Source organism: Meles meles, chromosome 13 (assembly GCF_922984935.1).
Source record: "Meles meles chromosome 13, mMelMel3.1 paternal haplotype, whole genome shotgun sequence".
Taxonomy (NCBI): Eukaryota; Metazoa; Chordata; class Mammalia; order Carnivora; family Mustelidae; genus Meles; species Meles meles.
This window is the reverse complement of record NC_060078.1, coordinates 75,598,262-75,610,302: the sequence shown is the minus strand read 5'-3', so window position 1 is coordinate 75,610,302 and position 12,041 is coordinate 75,598,262. Positions and strand designations below refer to the sequence as shown.

The following is a 12,041-nucleotide window of genomic DNA, read 5'->3' as shown; positions in this document are numbered from 1 at the left end:
AGGGAGAGGGATTCGCAGACTCCCTGCTGAGCGGGGAAGCAGGCAGAGGGGCTCCATTCGGGGATGGTGACCAGAGCCGAAGGCAGAGGCTTTAACCCACTGAGCCGCCCAGGCGCCTCATGTCTTACTCATCTTTTTCTATCCGTTCTCACATAGTAGGTGTATCACAAATATTTGTTGAATTAACAGGTTTCATTGTTCCCTTTTCTCTGGTGGCAGGGAAGATTTTCCTACTCTACCCCAACTTCGTAGGTTACTCTGGGGGCTCATCCACTCCTTTCCCAGGGAGCCCACATCAAATAGGATAGAAGCAAGTCATGTGTCCCACAGGCCCCTGTGGAGGGCACAAGGCTATTTGAGGCTCACTTTTGATTTTCAACAGGCTGAGAAGAAAAGCCTAGCCAAGGACTGTTTCGAGGCAGCAAAACAGCTTCTTTTTATTTTTTGTAATTTTATTTATTTATTTGACAGAGAGAGATCACAAGTAGGCTGAGAGGCAGGCAGAGAGAGAGAGGGAGAAGCAGGTTCCCTGTTGAACAGAGAGTCCGATGTGGGGCTCGATCCCAGGACTCTGAGATCATGTCCCGAGTCAAAGGCAGAAGCTCAACCCACTGAGCCACCCAGGCGCCCCAGCAAAACGGCTTATAAGCCTCCACTCTTTTCGGGCAGAGCTGTGTTGGAGAATTTAAAAACGACTGGGGTGTGCAGGACAAAGCTGGAAGTGATAATTGATATGTCTGGAGTCTGTGATGAAAAGCACTTTCTCAAAGTGATCTAAGGGAAACTCATTTTTTTTTTTCCACTTTAGTATGTGACTTCAGGTCACTTTTTACCTGCCGGCTCAGGTGGTTGTCTTCTGCAGGCAGCCAGCCCTGCTGTACTAAGTCGGCGTCTAGACCTTCTGTACAGATCAGCCTGAGAAGCCTGGGCAGGGGAGGGGAGCCTGGCTCTTGGAATCCACACAGAACAGGCTTAAAAGAGAAAACTCTTTTTTTGGGGGGAGGGCATCTATTTTGCTATTGCCTGGACCTAGACAAGTCTCAAAAAATTGCTGTCTCCCAACTAGTAATTTAAATAAATATATCTATAAAGAATATATATATATATATATAAATACTATTACTATATATACATAGTGGTTTCTTGTGTGGTTGGGCTAAGTGCAAAGTAACAGCATGAACTTAGCTGGCATAAAATTTTCAGATCCCTTAATCCAGTTTCCCTGCGGTCCTTATCTCTGTTGTCTCTGTCTTCTGTTTTCTATATCCTGTTGCCTCCTGCCACCATAAAGCATAATACCATCTTCTGAAGTTCATACAGCCCACGGGTTTTATCTTAAGCAAGAGACACTTGGGGTGAGCCATAAAGATCTGTTTAGCTTAGGGGCCCCTGGGTGGCTCAGTCGGTTAAGTGTCTGCCTTTGGTTCAGGTCATAATCCTGGGGTCCTTGGATCAAGCCCTGCTTCAGGTTCCCTGCTCAGTGGGGAGCCTGCTTCTCCCTCTCCCTTTGCTGCTCCCCCTGCTTGTGTTCTCTCCGGCTCTCTCTCAAATAAATAAATAAAATCTTAAAAAAAAAAAAGATCTGTTTTTAGTATATGTGCTGCCGAAGCGAGCACAAAAAAAGATGTTTAACTTAAACATAATAATGCTAGGGTTGCAGTCAGATTTGTTAGAGCTTCCTTTGATAAACCATGACAGTGGAGGGGTTCCTATATTTATTTAATCCCATTTGAACCTACTTGTATTTTCAGTGTGTGCAAGTGCTTCTCTCATTCATTCGGAGGCAGTAAAGTGTGAAGTACTTTGGCTCCAGAATCAGGTGAATCTAAGTGGAAGTTCCAGCCTCACTGCTCAGAGTTGTGCCATTATCCAGCTGACCCTGAAGAGTCAGTTTTCTCATCCCTAAAATGGGTATAATAAGAATTTTGAGGTGATCAAGTAAGATAAATATGTAATGTACTTAGTCTAGTGCCTGGTAAGTAAAAAGCCCTCAACAAAGAGTGGCTATTTTTATCCATTCGATCATAAGAAACATGTACTGGGTATCTGCTGAGTTCAGGCATATTGTAGGTATCCAGAAAGAATTTACAGTCGTGGTTGGTGGATGCAGGGGGTTAAAACACTTCCAAATGTAGAAAGTAATAAAGGACAGTGTTGGGTCCACCAATGTTGGGTCCTCCAACAATGGGTCCATGGTCAAAGGCGCGAGACTGATACAAAGTGAAGGTCAAGCAAAGCTTTATTTCGGGCCAAGCATCAAGAATCAGACTGACCGTTAAATAGATGGGTTGGGGGTACCCCTTACGGAGAGGACGACCCCTCCCTGCTTTCCAGACTAACTTTTATAGAGCAAAGGCCCTGTGGTTGGACCTGGCCACACACAGGTGGCTAATTGAATTACAATTCACCCCATAGTAGCTATGGAAACCAGCCTATCACCTTGGTAGCTAGGGAGACAGTATGCGCCCCCACTGATTGAATGTCTCCACCTGACCTGACCCACCCTTGTATTTGGGCTGTTACCTGGGACTGGTTTCCCCGACTTGCTTTTAAACAAGTTCCCCTGGGGGGAGGGGGGCAGGGTCAATTTAAGTTTTACTGCATAAACAACAAAATGGCTTTTCAACCGAGGTGGGGCCGCTCTGGCTAAATAGGCCCTTACAGACAGAAGGATCATGAAAGGGAAAAGACTTCGAGGACAAGATAATCCTTGAGTTAGCAGGGCACCTGGGTGGCTCAGTGGATTAAGCGGCTGCCTTCGGCTCAGGTCACGATCTCAGGGTCCTGGGATTGAGCCCTGCATCGGGCTCTCTGCTCCGTGGGGAGCCTGCTTGCTCCTCTCTCTCTCTGCCTGCCTCTCTGCCTACTTGTGATCTCCCTCTCTGTCAAATAAATAAATAAAATCTTTAAAAAAAAAAGATAATCTTTGAGTTGGGTCTTCTGGGAGGGGAAGATCTTGGAGTTGAGTGGGGACCAAGCAACAGACATTCTGGAGAAAGGGAACAACCCCTGAGAGTGTTGTCAGACAGGAATGATGAGAACATGTTAGCATCCAGCTTGGCTTAAAAAAAAATATATATGTATATGTATATATGTATATATATACACATATATATGTATATATACACACACACACACACACACACACATGAGAGAGAGAGAAAGATCGATAGAGGTGGAAGGCCAGCCCAAACATAAAAAATTAGAGAGGGTCAGACAGAATAGGGGTCCATGTTGGCTGGAAATGCCAGGCTGAAGGGCCTGGCCTTCCTCTGATGGGCCATTGAAAGCTCTTGAGGAAGAGGAAGTAATAAAATACCATGATTTGCTATCTACTATATGGAGTACTATTTTTCTTCTATTTGTCCTAGAAAATTGTTTGTTTATGATCTCTCAAGTTTCTAGAGCACTATTAGTTCAGACAGGAAAGTCTGAACATTGGTATGGTTTAATCATGGAGTGAGAGGGACTAGCCTTCATTCCCGTGAAGACCGGAGAGAATAAAGATTTAAAGTGGACTGTTCTAGTCTTAGATGTTTACTTCCTTTTTACCCTGCAAATACTGACAACAATAAAACTCATATTAGATTTGATCTGGAACTTGGCAAATGACTGACTTTCTTGTCTGGAAGGTACCCCAATGGGTACTGACATTTGCATGCAAATATTGAGAAGGTTGTCTTTTTATTATTTTTGGTATTATGTATCAGTGATATCGACCAGAATGATGGCTCTAGTTATGGGGACTAACCACATCCCAAATCCCTTTTTCACCTTCATCACCACAATTTCCTCTGCTTAAGATATTTTGAAGCAAAAGGGTGTCTCTGCTTTTGGGTGCGTATAACTCTGCTTGTGAACATGATGGGAAACATGAGCAGGTAAATGATAAGGCAGACCCAGACTGCATTTCATTCTGATGTTTTTCTCCATATCAGATTGGCTTCAGCTATATTGATTATAACTCAGGGAGCGTGTGGGTTTAGAATAGATACAGTTGTATCACATTGATTGCTTTTCTTCCATTGTTGACTTTTCCTTCTGTGTGAGTCAATCACTTGAATTTGCAAGGTGGACTAATTTTGCTTCTTTGCAGCCTAACCTAGGCATCTGCAGCTAGAGGACAAAGGACAAAAGCTTACCAGAGAGGGGACAAGGAGGGGATGAGGCAGATTCAAAGGAGGGAGGTTACAAAGTCTCCTTCCTTGACCTCCTCTCCACTGTCTTTCAGGTTAATTTGCATTTCAATGAGAATTTACCAGCTGCTGGAGATTTTATGTAACTTTTAAGCTTCTCAAATGTTGGTTACTTTTGTTATTCTTGTGGAAATCCTGCAGTCACTAGTTTCGTTTTTAATCCTAAAATGAGGTAAGTAGGCCTGGGTGTGTTTATGTAAGGAAGAAGTCGGTAGGGTCCCAGTCCTGAAGCTTGCCTACTGTCCTGGAAGAGTCAGGCAGATAAGGGCCTGGGGCCTGGATAGGCCATGGGGGCTGAGAAAGAAAGATCGGGGCGCCTGGGTGGTTCAGTCAATTAAGCGTCCGCCTTCAGCTCAGGTCATGATCTTGGGGTCCTGGGATGAGCCCCGAGCTGGACTCCCTGCTCAGCCGGGAGTCTGCTTTTCTCTCTGCCCCTCCCTCCTGCTCATGCGCGGGCGCTCTTTCTCTTTCTCTCTCTCTCACTCTCTCCCCAATAAATAAGTAAAATCTTAAAAATAAAATAGCTACAGGGTGAGTAGGGGAGTACTGGGGCCAGGTATTGAATTGTGCCTGTGTAGGGTAACTGGAGTGAGAGCAGCATTTTCTGACCTAGGGAGGTGAGACAGCGTCGTCATTGGTACTAAGTGCTGGGACCCACAGCAGGAACACGTCACCACTCTCCGACCCCCAGAGACCCCTGCTTATTTTCCTCCACTTCACCCTACTGCTCTCCTAGTCGGCAGCCCCAGCCCAGAAAACAGGCGGTGAGGCGATGGTTGAACCAGGCCAGGTCAGTTTTCTGAAAGCGTCGGACGCAGAGAGAGGCGGGAACTCCTTAATGGTTCCCCGCCCCCCCGACCCAAGCATCTCGCTGCAAGGTGCCGCGGGAGCTGTCCGCTGTTCTGAACTCTGTTACTTAGCGGGACTCGCGGCTCTCCAGGCACGCCGCAGCCTGGGTGAAGGGCTCAGGGGGTCCCGGGAAGGGCGAGGGCCTGAAGGTCTGCGGCGAGCTCCATACTCTAAATTTTAAATCCCTGACAGAACGTCCTGTCCACTCCAGCCCAGACTCTAAGCAGGGTCCAGCTCTTAGGGATGGGTCCCTCATCTCTTCCTCACATCCGGTGGTGTAGCTCCGTCCCTCACTCCACTTCTTACCCTGCTCCAGGTCATCCTGAGAGCCTGGCGCTTGAAGCCGCTCCTCCTTCCTCATGTACCGCTCCCTCCGCCGAAGCAGGACTCTGCCAAGGCGCAGCAAGCTCCGCATCGAGATTCTCCCTCGTCCGTCTCACCCAGGTTTGTCTGCCCTTCCTCCCTTTTCTGTTTCCATCGTCTTCACACTATCGTTCTACCTAGTTGTCTAAGCACCAGTCGGTGGTGCGCGCTCCGCCCCCATTTTCCATACAAGGGAGCGCTGGATGGGGGGGCGGGGCGGAGGGGAGGGGCTCCCCAGTCCCTCTCAAAAACTGCGAGCCCACCAGCCCACTGGGAACTCCCGAATCTGTTGAGCTCCCGCCGAGAAGCGAGAAGCCTGCACCGCCGTCGTGGGCTGAGAACCGCTAGGGGGACAGCAGGGATTCGACCCCTCCGTCCCCGGAGCGTTTTTCCGCAAGCCAAGCCCCACTCACCAGGTAGGATCATGCTCCTGGGTCTGACCTGCGTAGGCTGCAAAGGCTCTCCATTGAATAGGAGGCGTTTAAATAACCTGTGCAAATGTAATCTCGCATAGATTTATTTTTACATAGGGGGATGACAGTACTTCTGGTTGTTGTTATTTGCCAGTTATCCTAAAGGGAGTATTTGGGTACTTGAGATGGGGGAGGGAGACACGGTTGGTGTAGGAGGGATGGATGGACAATGGGAAGTGACGGGCTTTGATTCTCTTTGGACAGGTGGCCATGGCCTCACTGCCGACTCAGGACCCCCCGGTCCCTGACTTATTTTCTGGGTTGCCACCGGCGGCCTCAACTCCTGCCAATCAGAGCACAGAGGCCTCGGCGGTCAATGGGTCGGCGGCTGACCCAGGCGCTCAGGCCATCACGCCCTTCCAAAGCCTGCAGCTGGTGCATCAGCTGAAGGGGCTCATCGTGCTGCTCTACAGCATCGTGGTGGTTGTAGGCCTGGTGGGCAACTGCCTACTTGTGCTGGTGATTGCGCGGGTGCGTCGGTTGCACAACGTGACCAACTTCCTCATCGGCAACCTGGCCTTGTCCGACGTGCTCATGTGCACCGCCTGCGTGCCACTCACGCTGGCGTACGCTTTCGAGCCCCGCGGCTGGGTGTTCGGCGGCGGCTTGTGCCACCTGGTCTTCTTCCTGCAGCCTGTCACCGTCTACGTGTCGGTGTTCACGCTCACCACCATCGCGGTGGACCGCTACGTCGTGCTGGCTCACCCGCTGCGGCGGCGCGTCTCACTGCGCCTCAGCGCCTGCGCAGTGCTGGCCATCTGGGCGCTGTCCGCGGTGCTGGCACTGCCGGCCGCCGTGCACACTTACCACGTCGAGCTCAAGCTGCACGGTGTGCGCCTCTGCGAGGAATTCTGGGGGTCTCAGGAGCTCCAGCGCCAGCTTTATGCTTGGGGGCTGCTGCTCGTCACCTACCTGCTCCCCCTGCTGGTCATCCTCCTGTCTTACGTCCGGGTATCGGTGAAGCTACGGAACCGCGTGGTGCCGGGCTGCGTGACCCAGAGCCAGGCCGACTGGGACCGCGCGCGCCGCCGCCGCACCTTCTGTCTGCTGGTGGTGGTCGTGGTGGTGTTCGCCGTCTGCTGGCTGCCGCTGCACGTCTTCAACCTGCTGCGGGACCTCGACCCGCACGCCATCGACCCCTACGCCTTCGGGTTAGTGCAGCTGCTCTGCCACTGGCTCGCCATGAGCTCGGCGTGCTATAACCCCTTCATTTATGCCTGGCTGCACGACAACTTCCGCGAGGAGCTGCGCAAGCTCTTGCTTGCCTGGCCACGCAAGATCGCACCGCACGGCCAGACCATGACAGTCAGCGTGGTCATCTGAGGGCACTGCGCCAGGGCTTGGCTGGGGAGCTCCACGTCCACTCGTCTCCGGGGGTGCCCAGCTGAGGCCAAACTGGAGCACTGATTCCCAACGCCAGGGCGAATCCAATACGTGGCAAAACTTCCAGCTTAGCCCTCCTGTCCAGCTGCCTTGCCTTGTCCTTGTGTCTATGTAAAATGTGAAGTGGGCTTTGGTGGGAGTCTTGTGCTTTGCCTGGAAGAGGCCAGGGAGAGGGGAGAGGATTTATTATTTCCTCTTTATGCCCTTGAATGCCAAACAAAGCTCTTTCTCTTGGTTCACAACAGTAAATCAGAACCCTGGCTGTCTTCGTTGCTTTCCCTTCTACTTGCTCAATGGTGAGATGAAGGAACAATGGGGTGGGATTTAAAATTACTGCATTGGGGTTGGTGAAGCTTTTTGGGTTGCCTTTTAAAAGGACTCAACTGAGCTATCATACCTGATATTTATGAGTCAGTTTGAACCCATTAATTCTTAGGATTCCAGGGAAATATGTATTACAAATCTATATCTGGGATTCCAGCATTTCCTGAATAAGAACTTTCCACACAAAAAGTGTTTTACTTTTAGATTCCCTTGATTTTATGGCACAAAAGTGCTCAGGAGCCACCTTTCAAAATGTCTTCCTCTTGTTTCTTTCCTCCTAATCCCCTAACTTCTATTTGAAAATGATAAGGTGAGTTAGTCAATGAAGTGGTAGATAACTAGGGACAAGAAAAATGGTACAAATGACTTAAAGGGGCATGTAACTGTGCATGGGACAGACATCTATCTGTGTGTGTGTTTGTATATACATACCCAGTGTTTGCCATACGGCAAGGACACAGATACTGGTTTTCTGAATACTCAATGTAAACCATGTTCCAAAGCATTCTCATGCATTCTCTAATTGCTCAGTTGCAACAGATCAACAGCTGTCATCTGACTGCTCAACACCTGCTCGGTGGTGACATGCTTGGAACACAATCAACCCAGAAAGCAAGGACTGGGAGAAGTTTACTTAAGGCCAGAACTGAAAAATAAACTACCATCCAACTGCCATCGAACACCTCATTCCTTCCAGGGCTAAGGGGACAGGTGAACACTGTTGGGCCATGATAGCAGGCTGATGATCCCCACCTTCTCCTCCTGAGAATTTTGTAAATGAGGACAAGTGCCCTGGGACAAGGGTTTTCACATTGTTGTGGGAGCAGTGAGTGGACAGTGTGGGTGAGAGTCTTGGGAAGTGATACACATTATCCACCTGTCAGATCAGCTCCCAACACATAAAGGGCACAAACCAGGGCAGCAACTGCACGTCTGTTACCATCTGTAAGACTCCAGTACCTCCCTAGCTCACTATACAGTAGAATTAACCTCTCTCCTTGTCTTACTCTCTGAAATGAGCTCGTTCGCTCATGACAGTGTGCCCTGAAATGAAGGGAAAGAGGGGAAAGACTTGGGGATGACAAGGATTAAGTCCTATTACTCCAGTGCCAGCAACCACGATGGGAGAGTAAGTATTCATGGTTGGGCTAGTTAGCAGTATGCATCTTCAGTCGTTATATAGCTAGACTGTTTGCAGCATGGAGGAGGGCAGGGAGAGTCTGGCTTGGGAGAAAGGAGAAAGCAGGGTAACTTGGGAGATGCAAGTTACTATTGGCAATGGCACCAGTAAGTAATGTTCAGCTTCATCTGTGGGTGTGGAGAACAAAGCCTGCTAATCATGTAGCCCACCTGTAGCATTATGTCACTCGCCCGTTCTAAATGAGCTTATCCCCCAGGCATCCCAGAGACTGACTCCCGTGCTTCTAGCAGCTCTATTAATTGGGACACTCAAGGCCAGACAGACATTTCTAGCTTCCTCAGAGCATTCTTTTGATGGAAATGTGTGGACAATGGAGGGGATGGGGGAAAGGATGGGGTTAGTTGGGGGAGAGATCTGATTAATTGTAGTTTCTGTTTTGGAAATTTTAAGTCCCTGGTTCTCAGCCCTGGCTGCTCCTACAATCAATTGGAGAGCTTTCAAAAAACCTTAGTGCCTAGGTCCTATCCCCAGAGAGTCCAACTGATTTGAGATGGGACCTGGACCTCAGCATTTTTCAAAGCACTTCAGGTGACTTTAATATGCGTCCAAGGCTAAACCCCTTTAGAATTATCCTCTAATGAGTCTCAGCAACATCTGAATGAAGCTTTGATTGTACCTGCCAAAGGTACTATGAATTTGGAGTTGAATTCTGACAGGACGTTGCATAGTTCACTCGGGGAATAATACTCTTTTAGCCTTCAGACAGTATTCATCAGTCACACAGAGGCAAATCTGTATAATCAGAATATATAAGCATTCATTCAATACTTTCCTTACAAATCTCCTATGTGTAAGGCAGTGCATGAGTCCAATCAGTTGTTTTTTCAACTTGAGATTCATTTGCATTATAAAGTTATACACCATGAATTATTCCAAATCCTGGTTTCTAGGGTGTTTAAAAAAAATTGAAGTGTTCTCTGATTAGCTTGATTTAAATCTACATCAACTGTGAGAAGAAAGTGTCCTCATTAATTACTAGAAAAGCTGCCAGCTATTTCTATGCCTACAACTTAAGCTAAAAATTTAAACATTTGCATGGACTTTATGGAGAGCCTAAAGAGGCTGGAGAATTATGCTGTGTTTATAAACATCTTTACGAATGATCCAGATTGCCACCTGAACATCAGCTGATTAATTCTTACCCTATCTAAAATCTATCTGGGACTAGTTTGACTAGAAAACAAACCAACTTTTATAAAAAATCTCTCAGGAGTGAGTCCTATAGAAATCCACATAGCAACGAGGTAGAAAATTTCATTTAGTATAACTTATTTTAGTTAATACGAAGCATTCGGTCTTCTTATTGCATGAAGTCATAAAGGCCATAAAGCTGGGAGCCGATCCAGCCGGGTACTTGGCAGCATCCCATTTGGAGGCCGACGGGAGGTTCTGTCTGTAATCCTCTCTGCAAGCATTGTCACTCGGTCTCACTTTTGGCAGCCAATCAATAGATTTATCTCAGTAAATCAGCTGGGGAGTGTTTCAATATGTGTTGGCAACAATTACCTGGAAATAGCAACTCTGTGAGATTCTAAGGTAACGATATTCCAACTGATGCAAGCTTCCTGAATTTTTGTTCTTGTAGATTTTCAGCCCACTCTTCTATTGGGAGTGCTAAGTTCCAGGTTTAGTTTCTCAGGTAGGCTGGTTAACCATCTCTGTTCCGTGGCTTGCATTTCTGAACATTTAGTAGTCTTGCAAAATCAAGGGGACCCAGGCAAGAGCATAGCTGGATCTGAGAGTGAACCCAGGGTCTATCCCCCACGGAGGAGAGGTCAGGAGCCTTTTGTTCTACCAAGTAGTTCTTTGAGGGATTTTCCCTCCGTGTGTGTAAGATGCCTGTGGGACTGACTCACTGTATGAAGCTCTTCAGGCTGGGACTTGCACTGTTCGATGCCTTGTGGGTGCTCAAAAAATATTAAATCAGTAGTAGCATCTTAAGTTATATACATAGTATAAACTATATAACCTTGGGTTGGCCAGAGTCAAAGCAAAAATGAATCATGTCAAGGAAAACATGCTACTCAATCTGGATTTGTCTATCTAACTAATTCCAGGAATGAACTATTCATTTGGGGTCTCCTATGACCCCCTGGCTCCAGCCTCAGTAATGACAGCATTTCCATACATGGTACCAAGCTCTGTGCTTTCCAAAGTTGCATGCACCTCAATTGACAGGTCCATCAAAGGAAGAGTAGAGAATTTCAGGCTTAATTTCTGTACTCATCCTTAATCTGGATCATTATTTAAGGGCTAGCATTTTATTACTCATTTCCATCTATCACTTAGGAAATTTAAAAACATCCAAAACATGGGTCTATAAACCAACTTTGATGATTTAGATTCCAAAATGTTCATGACAGGGTCATGAAGAGGATTTTCTGACACTTCTAAAATAAGACTTAAAAATGCGTTTGTGGACACCTTTCCAGGGATCCACTACTTTGCAAAGTGAGATAAGCTATATGCAGATGTCGGACATGTAAAATACTCCTTTGGATGGATGAAAGTTGTAATCTTGATACGTTAAAAGACTGCATTCTCCCTCAGTCTTTGGAAGTAGAAAGCCTTATTTTGAAAATTGAGTGTGCGCACGTCCAACAGCTTTTGAATCATTCCTCTCTGCTTTCCAAGTCAATTCCTCTCCATTTCCCACTCCTTATTTCTCTATTCTGGCCCCTCTCTGCTGTTTTCTCATATTATCTATAATACGCATCCGATCTGAAGCTCCCTCTTCTCGGGGGAGAGGAAGTGGTGGGATTCAAGCACCTGTCTTCTTGTGGGTTCGTATAAGGTGAATCATGTTGGAGAGATACTCTGGCTAATTCTGTCACAGAGGCAGCCTTCACCAAATCAGTGGAGAGCTGCTGCCCATTGCATTTCCTGCCCATTGCGTTTCCTGCCCACTGTGGGGTCTTGGAGCTCACACCATTGATCGTTTTCCGGACAAGCTCCAGGCAGAGAAGGACAACAAGAGTTTGCACAGGATCTCCAGCTGGGCCCTTAATGTGCTAAATCTCCCAGAGAGCTCTCAAGAGGGGCCTAACAACAAAAGGTCAGATGTGTTTCATTTTGTTGTTTGGGGCTGGAACAAGAAAACCAGAGCCAGAAAAAGCAAAGGACAATCTCCTCTTTTAAGTATTCCTTGCCTCCCTCTCTCAGCTCTTCAAAAAAAAAAAAAAAATCCTCTTCTTGACTTGTTGATGACTAAACCCCACAGTCCCAGAACTCATCTCTTCCTTCTGGAGTGAC

General features: G+C 47.4%; 1 protein-coding gene across 5 annotated transcripts in view; it reads left to right on the top strand.

The window, feature by feature from the left end:
• The window catches only part of PRLHR (prolactin releasing hormone receptor), a 50,790-nt gene extending 42,837 nt beyond the window's left edge, over positions 1-7,953 (top strand). For 4 of the 5 annotated variants that reach the window (XM_046026375.1, XM_046026374.1, XM_046026373.1 and 1 more), the window contains 2 exons: positions 5,362-5,489; positions 6,086-7,953. In XM_046026375.1, coding sequence (XP_045882331.1) covers positions 6,092-7,204 — 1,113 coding nt within the window. In that variant the 5' untranslated portion in view covers positions 5,362-5,489; positions 6,086-6,091 and the 3' untranslated portion in view covers positions 7,205-7,953. Of the gene's footprint in view, positions 1-5,361; positions 5,490-5,709; positions 5,825-6,085 lie in introns of those variants that run through there. The other variant, XM_046026378.1, reaches the window with a different exon arrangement.
• The last annotated feature ends 4,088 nt before the right edge of the window (positions 7,954-12,041 follow it).